Source organism: Coregonus clupeaformis, unplaced genomic scaffold (genome assembly GCF_020615455.1).
Source record: "Coregonus clupeaformis isolate EN_2021a unplaced genomic scaffold, ASM2061545v1 scaf2296, whole genome shotgun sequence".
Lineage (NCBI taxonomy): Eukaryota > Metazoa > Chordata > Actinopteri > Salmoniformes > Salmonidae > Coregonus > Coregonus clupeaformis.
The window spans coordinates 15,943-28,344 of record NW_025535750.1 but is presented as its reverse complement, the minus strand read 5'-3'; the positions used below and the strand labels follow the sequence as shown (position 1 = coordinate 28,344).

Genomic DNA, 12,402 nt, shown 5'->3' with positions numbered 1-12,402 from the left:
AGATGGAGGTAGACCGGGTGTCGGCCGTGCGTAATTGGCAAACACCAACCACTGTGAAGGAGGTGCAGCAGTTTTTGGGGGTTTGCAAATTACTACAGGAGGTTTATCCGGGGTTTTGGACAGGTGGCAGCTCCCATCACGTCTCTTTTGAAGGGGGGTCCGGTGCGTCTGCAGTGGTCGGCCGAGGCGGACAGGGCGTTTGGGAGGCTGAAGGACCTGTTTACCTCAGCCCCGGTGCTGGCGCATCCGGATCCCTCTTTGCCGTTCCAGGTAGAGGTGGACGCGTCAGAGGCCGGTCTAGGAGCCGTGCTTTCACAACGGTCTGGCGCGCCACCTAAACTCCGCCCCTGTGCTTTTTATTCTAAGAAGCTCAGTCCGGCGGAGCGGAACTATGACGTAGGGGACAGGGAGCTGTTAGCCGTGGTACAGGCCCTAAAGGTGTGGAGGCACTGGCTTGAGGGGGCTCAACACCCTTTCCTCATTTTGACGGACCACCGTAACCTGGAGTACATCCGGGCAGCGAGGAGGCTGAACCCTCGCCAGGCAAGATGGAATATGTTCTTGACCAGGTTTACATTTAAGATCACGTACATCCCTGGGTCACAGAACGGTAAGGCAGATGCGCTGTCTCGGCGGTATGACACGGAGGAGAGGTCCGTGGAGCCCACTCCCCATACTGCCGGAGTCGTGTCTGGTGGCACCGGTAGTGTGGGAGGTCGATGCTGAACTCGAGCGGGTGTTACGCACCGACCCTAGTCCACCGCAATGCCCTGAGGGTCGGAAGTACGTTCCGCTCGAGGTTCGGGATCGATTGATCTATTGGGCTCACACGTCACCCTCCTCTGGACATCCTGGTATCGGCCGGACAGTGCACTGTCTTAGTGCCAAGTACTGGTGGCCCACGTTGGCGAAGGATGTGAGGGTTTATGTTTCCTCCTGCTCGGTGTGCGCCCAGTGTAAGGCGCCTAGACATCTGCCTAGGGGTAAGTTACTACCCCTGCCCGTTCCACAACGACCATGGTCTCACCTCTCGGTGGATTTCATTACTGACCTTCCTCCTTCACAGGGGAACACCACTATACTGGTCGTTGTGGACCGGTTTTCTAAGGCCTGTCGTTTGCTCCCCATGCCGGGCCTTCCTACTGCCCTGCAAACCGCCGAAGCACTATTCACCCATGTGTTCCGGCACTACGGGGTACCCGAGGATATTGTGTCTGATCGGGGTCCCCAATTTACCTCCAGGGTCTGGAGAGCCTTTATGGAGCGGTTGGGGGTCTCGGTGAGCCTCACCTCGGGTTACCACCCAGAGAGTAATGGGCAGGTGGAACGCGTGAACCAGGATGTGGGTAGGTTTCTTAGAACATACTGCCAGGACCGGCCGGAGGAGTGGGCAAGGTACGTTCCCTGGGCCGAGATGGCCCAGAATTCCCCTACGCCATTCCTCCACTAACCTAACCCCTTTTCAATGTGTGCTAGGTTACCAGCCGGTTCTGGCACCTTGGCAGCAGAGCCAGATCGAGGCTCCTGCGGTGGATGAGTGGGCGCGGCGCTCGGAGGAGACATGGAACGCTGCACATGTCCACCTGCAGCGGGCCCTCCGACGTCATAAGGCGAGCGCCGATCTCCACCGCAGTGAGGGACCGGTGTACGCACCTGGTGATCGAGTCTGGCTCTCTACCAGAAACCTGCCCCTCCGCCTGCCCTGTCGGAAACTGGGTCGGCGGTTTGTAGGGCCATTTAAAGTCCTGGGAAGGTTGAACGAGGTGTGTTACAAATTACAACTGCCTGTTGAATATAAAAGTATTAACCCCTCGTTCCATGTGTCCCTTCTCAGGCCGGTGGTAGCTGGCCCACTCCAAGAAAGTGAGATCAGGGAGACTCCTCCGCCCCCATTGGACATCGAGGGGGCACCGGCGTACACTGTGAGGTCCATCTTGGATTCGAGACGTCGGATGGGGGGTCTCCAGTATCTAGTGGAGTGGGAGGGTACGGTCCGGAGGAGCGGTGCTGGGTGCCGAGGAGAGACATCTTGGACCCGTCTCTCCTGACGGAATTCCATCGTGGGCACCCGACGCACCCTGCTCCGCGTCCTCCGGGTCGTCCCCGAGGCCGGAGTCGGCGCACGTCTGGAGCCACGCGTCAAGGGGGGGGTACTGTCACGGTTTCGGCCGAGGCTGCCTCTCTCCCTTGTTCGGGCAGGCTTCGGCGTTCGTTGTCTCCGGAATACTAGCTGCCACCGTTGTATGTTTCATGTTCGTTTGCTTTTGTCTGTTTGTTGTCACACCTGTTCTTGTTTAGCCTAATTAGTGTTCTATAAGTTTCTCGTTGTGTTTGCCTAGTGTTGTGTGTTATTGATTTTTGTCATTCATGTATAGGGCGTTATTCCTGTATTTTCGCTCGGTTGAGCGTCCCTCCACTGTTGGAGTATTTACGCACCTGTTTGTGCGCTTTTGTTTTGTTTCGCCTTCGTGCGTATTTCGCCTTCGGGCAAGAGTTGACCTATTGCCGTGTTTGGCGATCACTAAAGTCTGTTGGACTATCCGTCTGTGTCCTGCGTTTGATTCCACCACTGCACCCACCTACAGCACGCGTTGACAGTAGGTCCAACAGAACACATTAAAACACACCACTACTAATAATCTATTTGTAGGAATGATTCCAGAGGAAAACACATGATAAAACATTGCTATGACTCACCTTTGAATGTGTTGGTCATCTATCTGACACAGGGTCACTGAGGAGGAGGAGGAGGAAACCCCAAACCCAAACCCAGGATAGAGGGGTTCAGTGAATGTGGTGTGTTCTGTGTAAAGGTGTGTCAGTGTACCAGAGGAGGACACACTATAGAAGGACAAAGTACCAGCTGGCCAGTCCAGATACACTCCAACTATGTTAGAAACAGGACCAGGGGTGGATCTGCCGACTCCAGCAATTAAAAAGATATATCCACTGTCAGAGCAGAATAAACACCAGGACTTCCTATTGGCTCCAATACAACTGTCATCCTCCTCTCCCTTCCTCTTCATTCCTTTGGACACCACACCAATGTCAGCCCCGCCACCATCCATCTCCACCTCCCAGTAATAACGAGATCCAGATAAGACTTCTCTGCAGAGAACTTGGGGATGATGGTCAAATCTGTCTGGATGGTCTTCATAATGCTGCTTCTCCTCCACCCGTGTCACCTTCCTGTTCCCCTCAGACAGTATCATGTCTGGGTTTGCTGTATTTGGGTCCAGGGTGAGATGACAGGCATCTGTAGACAAAAGGAGAGTTTAATCAAACCACATCTTCATATAAAATGTTGTTTTGTAGGTAGAGAACAAGTATTGATTAGTTACTATGTTACTGTAGTTCTGAATATGTAGTTAATTAGGATTGAAGAGACTTACATTTCCTCAGCCCTGGTTTCAGCCTGAACTCTCCACCATGATCCACACTGTTGGAGAAACAGGTTATTGACTGACAAAGACCTAATAAAGCAGTCAACATTTAAACCATATTGTTGTGTTCTGGTGCACTATCCAAGTTCATTAGTAGAGAAATACAGGTATTCTATCCTACATACTGCATACAGAACAGAGTACAATTCAATACTAGAGACATACAGGTATTCTATCCTACATACTGCATACAGAACAGAGTACAATTCATTACTAGAGACATACAGGTATTCTATCCTACCTACTGCATACAGAACAGAGTACAATTCCAACAGGATATCAGAGATACAGAAGAAGAGTATTCATGTGGTGATGATGTATGCTGTGTTGGAGTGCTAAGCCTGCTGGGTAAACGTCCCCTGTATTCTACCATCATGTCCTCATGTTACTGAACCTACTACACTACATAGGACACAACCACTGCTCACACTATTAGGACATCTATTCTGACTTACTTCAGCTTCATCAGTTTATCTGTGGGATCCACCAGAGCAGCTGAAAGCAGTCCCCCTGCAGAGTCTCTTGGGTGATTGTAGCTCAGGTCCAGCTCTTTCAGGTGGGAGGGGTTTGACCTCAGAGCTGAAGACAGAGCAGCACAGCCCTCCTCTGTGACCAGACAGCCAGACAGCCTACAGAGAGACACAACAGCTGGCTAGGTTGGTGGACTGGTGTCAATCATCTTGTAGGACACCCATATATTTGTCCATGACACAAACATTGTGATGAAACATCAGATGTTCAGAGTATTTGTTTTACTAAGCTCAGTACCGACCTGACTGAAACAGCTGTACATACCCCAGTGTGTGTAGTTTACAGTCTGGATCCTCCAGTCCAGCAGACAGCAGTGTAACTCCTGAGTCCTGCAGGTCATTGTCTCTCAGCTCCAGTTGTTTCAGTTGTGAGTTGGATGAACTCAGGACTGAGGCCAGATCTGAACAGCAACCCTCTGTCAGACCACACTGACCTAGACTAGAGGGCAGAAGAGCACATGATTAACAAATGTTTAAAACATCCACATAATAACTCATACTGAAGAAAGTTAACTCACACTAGTGTCTGTATGTTGCAGAGTGGACTGGTTAGTCCAACACAGAGCAGCTCCACTCCTCTGTCTCCCAGGTCATTGTAGCTGAGGTCCAGTTCACTCAGGGGGGAGTTTGGTGTCTGCAGAGCTGAGGCCAGAGTCTCACAGGATTCATATGTGAGTTTACAGCCAGCCAGTCTGGAGAGAGGAGATATGTTGATACACTGTTAAATATGCAAAGCTTGAAGAATAATGAGATGCATTAAGATAAAAACAGAAGGACACATGATTAACCAATGTTAAAAACATACTAACTCACTCAAGATATTTACCTTAGTTTTATATATGTTATGTATGTTTCTGGATATGTTCCAAAATGTTAAAATAATGTTAAAAACATACACATACTAACTATACTGAACAGAAATATAAACCCAACATGTAAAGTGTTGGTCCCACGTTTCATGAGCTGAAATAAAAGATCCCAGATATGTTCCATACGCACAAAAGTTTATTTCTCTCAAATGTTGTGCATAAATTTGTTTAGATCCCTGTTAGTGAGCATTTCTCCTTTGTTAAGATAATCAATTTTGTTAAGATAATCCATTCACCTGACAGGTGTGGTATATCAAGAAGCTGATTAAACAGCATGATATCATTACACAGGTGCACCTTGTGCTGGGGACAATAAAAGGCCACTCTGAAATGTACAGTTTTGTCACACAACACAATGCCACAGATGTGTCAAGTTTTGAGGGAGCGTGCAATTGGCATGATGACTGCAGGAATGTCCACCAGAGCTGTTGCTAGAGAATTTTATGTTAATTTCTCTTCCATAAACCGCCTCCAACATCGTTTTAGAGAATTTGGCAGTACATCCTACCGGCCTCACAATCACAGACCACATGTAACCACGCCAGCCCAGGACCTCCACATCCGGCTTCTTCACCTGCAGGATGGTCTGAGACAAGCCACCAGGACAGCTGATTTAACTGTGGGTTTTCACAACCTAATACTTTCTGCACAAACTGTCAGAAACCGTCTCAGGGAAGCTCATCTGCGTGCTCGTCATCCTCACCAGGGTCTTGACCTGACTGCAGTTCGGCGTCGTAACCGCCTTCTGTGGGCAAATGCTCACCTTCGATGGCCACTGGAGAAGTGTGCTCTTCTCGGATGAATCCCGGTTTCAACTGTACCGGGAAGATGGCAGAAAGCGTGTATGGCGTCGTGATGGCATTGTGTGGGCAAGCGGTTTGCTGATTTCAACGTTGTGAACAGAGTGCCCCATGGTGGCGGTGGGGTTATGGTATGGGCCGGCATAAGCTACGGACAACGAACACAATCACATTTTATCGATGGCAATTTGAATGCACAGAGATACCGTGATGAGATCCTGAGGCCCATTATCGTGCCATTCAACCGCCGCCATCACTTCATGTTTCAGCATGATAATGCACGGCCCCGTGTCGCAAGGATCTGTATACAATTCCTGGAAGCTGAAAATGTCCCAGTTCTTCCATGGACTGCATACTCACCAGACATGCATGTTTGGGATGCTCTGGATCGACGTGTACGACAGCGTCTTCCAGTTCCCGGCAGTTTTCAGCAACTTCGCACAGCCATTGAAGAGGAGTGGGACAACATTCCACAGGCCACAATCAACAGCCTGATCAACTCTATGTGAAGGAGATGTGTCGCGCTGCATGAGGCAAATGGTCGTCACACCAGATACGGACTGGTTTTCTGATACACACCAATACTTATTTTTTTAAAGGTATCTGTGACCAACAGATGCATACCTGAATTCCCATTTATGTGAAATCCATAGATTAGGGCCTAATGAATTTATTTCAATTGACTGATTTCCTCATTTGAACTGTAACTCAGTAAAACCTTTGAAATGGTTGCATGTTGCATTTATATTTTTGTTCAGTATACAGTACATACAGAATATATAAACACTCACAGTGGATACTGAAGAAAGTTAACTCACACTAGTGTCTGTATGTTGCAGAGTGTACTGGTTAGTCCAACACAGAGCAGCTCCACTCCTCTGTCTCCCAGGTCATTGTAGCGGAGGTCCAGTTCTCTCAGGGGGGAGTTTGGTGTCTGCAGAGCTGAAGCCAGAGTCTCACAGGATTCATATGTGAGTTCACAGCCAGCTAGTCTGGAGAGAGGAGATATAGTGATATACTGTTAAATATGCAAAGCTTTAAGAATAATGAGATGCATTAAGACAATAACAGAAGGACACATGATTAAACAATGTTAAAAACATACTAACTCACTCAAGACATTTAACCTTAGTTTGATATATTTATCACATTTTATGTATGTTTCTGCATATTTACTAAGATGTTCAAATAATGTTAAAAACATACACATACTAACTACATACATAATATATAAACACACACAGTGGATACTGAAGATATTTAACTCACACTAGTGTCTGTATGTTGCAGAGTGGACTGGTTAGTCCAACACAGAGCAGCTCCACTCCTCTGTCTCCCAGGTCATTGTAGCTGAGGTCCAGTTCTCTCAGGGGGGAGTTTGGTGTCTGCAGAGCTGAGGCCAGAGTCTCACAGGATTCATATGTGAGTTCACAGCGATCCAGTCTGGAGAGAGGAGATCATCTGTTAGATATACAAATCCTTCAGAATAATGATACTGTATACATCAACTCAATAGCAGAACTTACAGTGCTCTCTTGCAGGTTTTCACTACCGGCAGCAACCTCTGATAACCTTTCCCTGATGTGGTGTATGTCTTCAGGTCAAACTCCTCCAGCACCTCCTCTGACATCAGTAACAGGTAGGCCAGGGCTGAACATTGGTCAAGTTTTAGTCTTGTTTCTGAAAGAGTTCCTGATCGCAGGGAGGTTTGCATTTCTTCAACTAGAGAGTTGGCACCAAGTTCATTCAGACAGTGGAACAAGTTGATGATCCTTTCTGGTGAGGATTCCTCCTCGATCTTGTCTGAAATGTACCTGACTGTTCTCTCAACTGTTTCCTCATTGCTCTGTGTTGTACTTCCTGTCTGTGTCAGAAGGCCTCGTAACAGATTCTGATTGGACTCCAGTGAGAGACCCAGAAGGAAGCGGAGGAACAGCTCCAGGTCTCCATTCTCACTCTTCAAGGCCTGGTCCACTGCTCTCCTGTGTAAATCAGACAACTGGATTGACTCCTCATCTTCATCCTCACTAGTGGTGGAAAAAACATTTTCCTTCTTGTCCAGACATGATTCTAAAGCATGCACTGCTGCTAGAAACTCCTGAATGCTCAGATGCACAAAGCTGTAGACCTTGTCTTGGTACAGCCCAGATTCTTCTTTAAAGATCTCTGTACACAATGCTGAGTACTCTGATGCCTCTGTGACATCAAGGCCACACTCTCTCAGGTCCTCCTCATAGAAGATCAGGTTGCCCTTCTGCAGCTGTTGGAAAGCCAGCTTTGCCAGTTTCAGGATCATCTCTTTGTCTGACTGAGACAGTTCCTTTGGGTTTGTCTCTGTGGCTTTGTTGTACTTCTTGTTCTTCACAATGATTTGGATGAGCGTGAAGTGTGTGAACATCTGGGTCAGAGTTTTGGGGACTTCATCCTTCTCTGCCTCTTTCAGCATCATCTCAAGGACAGTGGCTGATATCCAACAGAAGACTGGCATGTGGCACATGATGTGGAGGCTCCTTGATGTCTTCATGTGTTTGATGATTTCATTGGCCAGATTCTGATCTGTGATTTTCTTCCTGAAGTACTCCTCCTTCTGTGGATCATTGAACCCTCGTACCTCTGTCACCTGGTCAACACACTCAGGTGGGATCTGATTGGCTGCTGCAGGCCGTGAGGTTATCCAGAGGAGAGCAGAGGGAAGCAGATTCCCCTTGATGAGGTTTGTCAGCAGCACGTCCACCGAGGTTAGCTTCGTGACATCACAGCACCTCTCATTGTTTTTGAAGTCTAGAGGAAGTAGACACTCATCCAGACCATCAAAAATGAAAACAGTTTTGGTTTCACCATCTTCAATGCTGTTAATCTCTTTCAGCTCTGAGAAGTAGTGGGAAAGAAGTTGCATCAGACTGTATTGGTCCTTTTTCAGGTTCAGATCACGGAAAGGAAGAGGAAACATGAAATGAACGTCCTGATTTGCTTTTCCCTCTGCCCAGTCAAGGATGACCTTCTGCACAGAGACTGTTTTTCCAATGCCAGCGATTCCTTTTGTCAGCACAGTTCTGATAGGTTTGTCTTGTCCAGCTAAAGGCTTGAAGATGTCGTTGCATTTGATTGGTGTCTCTTGTGTGGTTTGTTTCTTGGATGCCATCTCTATATGTCTCACCTCATGTTCATTATTGACCCCTCCACTTCCACCCTCTGTGATGTAGAGCTCTGTGTAGATGTCCTTTAACAGACTTTGGTTTCCAATTCCTTCAGATATGTGTTGATACTTGTGTTTCAGTTTAGCCTTAATGTCTTGTTGGACTGTCAGAAGAGTTTGACCTGTAGGAAAACAATGAGATTGATATTAATCCCATAAAACTAGAAGATTAACTTTTGAAAGTTAAAACTGATCAACATGATCTAATATTAAAGCAGTAATTTGATCAATAGAGAAAGATGTAAGGTGTGGACGGGAGGGCTGTTGTAACTCCCAGTCTTACTCCTCATACCCAGAGGGTTGTGTGTGAACATTACAGCACCCTCGCTGACAATCCCCTCCATCGTCTCAACTGGATCCTGAACGTTTTCATAGTCCAACTGGTAGTCAGAGCTTTTCATCTGTTGTTCAGACATTTTGCCACGTCTCAGAGGTTCCCGGCTGGGTGTAGGTGACTCTGCTCTGGGCTTCTGGACACTTTCAACAAAACAGGGAGACAGATCACTTCATCAATAGTGCATCAATATCACATCAACAACTGCATAGCTGAACTCAAGTCCTGATGTTTCTTTGAAATGAGGGGCTGCTGTTCTGAAGCCTTTTCCAGATTGCAAAAAATCTGAAGCATGTACGGGATTCTCTACTTTACACACAGTCTCTACTCTACTCATTCACTACGGGATTCTCTACTTTACACACAGTCTCTACTCTACTCATTCACTATGGGATTCTCTACTTTACACAGTCTCTACTCTACTCATTCACTGTACGGGATTCTCTACTTTACACACAGTCTCTACTCTACTCATTCACTGTACGGGATTCTCTACTTTACACACAGTCTCTACTCTACTCATTCACTATGGGATTCTCTACTTTACACAGTCTCTACTCTACTCATTCACTGTATGGGATTCTCTGCTTTACACAGTCTCTACTCTACTCATTCACTGTATGGGATTATCTACTTTACACACAGTCTCTGCTCTACTCATTCACTGTATGGGATTCTCTACTTTACACACAGTCTCTACTCTACTCATTCACTGTACGGGATTCTCTACTTTACACACAGTCTCTACTCTACTCATTCACTGTACGGGATTCTCTACTTTACACACAGTCTCTACTCTACTCATTCACTATGGGATTCTCTACTTTACACAGTCTCTACTCTACTCATTCACTGTATGGGATTCTCTACTTTACACACGGTCTCTACTCTACTCATTCACTGTATGGGATTCTCTACTTTACACACAGTCTCTGTTCTACTCATTCACTATGGGATTCTCTACTTTACACACAGTCTCTACTCAACTCATTCACTGTCCAGAGAACAGACTACTCTGGCCATTTCAGTGATGAATGGAGAATGGTACTTGTTTAATAAAGCTACATCAATCAATGTCTGCAAGATCACATACTGATAGTATTCTACAGAACCCAATATAATAGCATAGTATAAAGTTACTGGAAGACAAAAAACACCACATTTCTTATGAGATGTTAAGATGACTGTGCGAATGGTCAAATTTCTCTCATGTGGCCAAAACCCAACAGAGTGCCACTAGGCAAAATATGTGCAGTGATTGAAACAAAACACAGGTATGCTGCAGTTTGTTAACATCATCTGCTCTACAATTCGCTCACTGTACTTCATTCAAAACACAAAACAGCACTGTACAAAACTCAACTGATTGAGATGAAATGGTTGACTTGCAAGAATTTCCAAGACCGGCCTGATTGAAACAGCAAATTTTTCAGTAAACTTTCCAAATGTCGACAAAACAAAATACGCTGTGGGATCTTTTTGTGTTTGTAAAATTAATTATGCCAGAAATGGCGGTGGAAACGCATTTATCCGCAAATATTGATATAATATCCATCATATGGAAGTAAAGTTGGAGTCACGAGATGACATGCTGTGTGGTCCTCCCACTACGACTCAGGAAAGCATGTCGTTTATTAGGCTACAGATGAAATAAGTTCTGATGAACTTCACAGGGTGGTGAAAGGGCCCGGTGACAAGCTTGATGCTCCTTTCAATAAATATCCAGGGTCTTATTCTGGTGGGTTCTGTCATCATTATAATCCAGATGATGATCTATGGGGTTATAATGATGACAGAACCCTGACAGTTTGTATTTTGAATTTCATGGTCGCACATTGAGATTCATGGTTGTAAGTACGGTTCCTCTTCAAGCCTCTTCCTGAGATTTGAATGATGGAACAATCCAGCCAATGGTTGCAACAATAGGCAGCTGTGGTTTTGGCTGATTGGTCAGGAGTAAAAGGTCATGCCCACAAAGCTGCTGAAACCATTTTGTTTTTACATGCGAATCTCTTTCTATAACTTTTTACAAGTTTACGAATCTCTTGGTGATGTGACACTGACAGAACGTTAAGCGTGCAGAGATAAACAAATCTGCAAGTGTATTTTTGATTCACAGTAGAATATTCATAGCAGTAAATGGGCTTGTATTAATTCTGAAAATAAATGCTTACAAATCTTATTGAATGTATTCAAAATGTCAAGTTATAAGTTTGCGACCTTGTTAAATTTCACACAACATGATACATTACAGATTTCGTGGCATCCAATTGGTAGTTAGTCTTGTCCCATCGCTGCAACTCCCGTATGGACTCGGGAGAGGCGAAGGTCGAGGGCCGTGCGTCCTCCGATAAACAACCCAGCCGAGCCGCACTGCTTCTTGACACAATGCCCGCTTAACCTGAAATCCAGCCGTGTCAGCGTACACCTGGCGACCGTGTCAGCGTGAATTGCGCCCGGCCCACCACAGGAGTCGCTAGTGCGCGATGGGACAAGAACATCCCTGCTGGCCAAACCCCCCCCCTAACCTGGACGACACTGGGCCAATTGTGCGCCGCCCCATGGATCTCCCGGTCGCGGCCGGCTGCGACAGAGCCTGGACTCAAACCAGGATCTCTAGTGGCACAGCTAGCACTGCGATGCAGTGCCTTAGACCACTGCGCCACTCGGGAGGCCCCCTGGTCAAAGGATTTTTGGAAACACTTCTCTTAAAATAACTATATTTACAATTTATCTCTTACCTCTTAGAACTGGTGTCTTGTGTCAGACTCTTTTTAGAGGCAGTGGTCCCCTCCTCTCTCTCAGAATACTTCCTCTTAGAGGCAGTGACTCTCTTCTCGCTCTCCCCAGACAGACTCATTTTAGAGGCAGTGGTCCCCTCCTCTCTCTCCCCAGAGAGACTCATTTTAGAGGCAGTGGTCTCCTCCTCTCTCTCCCCTGAGAGACTCATTTTAGAGGCAGTGGTCTCCTCCTCTCTCTCCCCCGAGAGACTCATTTTAGAGGCAGTGGTCTCCTCCTCTCTCTCCCCAGAGAGACTCATTTTAGAGGTAGTGGTCCCCTCCTCTCTCTCCCCAGAGAGACTCATTTTAGAGGCAGTGGTCTCCTCCTCTCTCTCCCCAGAGAGACTCATTTTAGAGGCAGTGGTCCCCTCCTCTCTCTCCCCAGAGATACTCATTTTAGAGGCAGTGGTCCCCTCCTCTCTCTCCCCAGAGAGACTCATTTTAGAGGCA

The 12,402-nt window shown here is 46.7% G+C and overlaps 1 protein-coding gene across 1 annotated transcript; it reads right to left on the bottom strand.

Annotated features, from left to right (window-relative positions):
- Positions 1–2,945: 2,945 nt before the first annotated feature.
- On the bottom strand, positions 2,946–12,057 carry LOC121562360 (protein NLRC3; the record flags this gene model as incomplete). The annotated part of the gene is given in 10 exon segments (XM_045219350.1): positions 2,946–3,256; positions 3,393–3,439; positions 3,899–4,072; positions 4,239–4,412; positions 6,912–6,949; positions 7,195–8,187; positions 8,189–8,230; positions 8,371–8,960; positions 9,122–9,315; positions 11,914–12,057. Coding segments are annotated over 10 exon segments (2,682 nt in total), but the record flags the coding sequence as incomplete, so codon positions are not given.
- Positions 12,058–12,402: the final 345 nt, after the last annotated feature.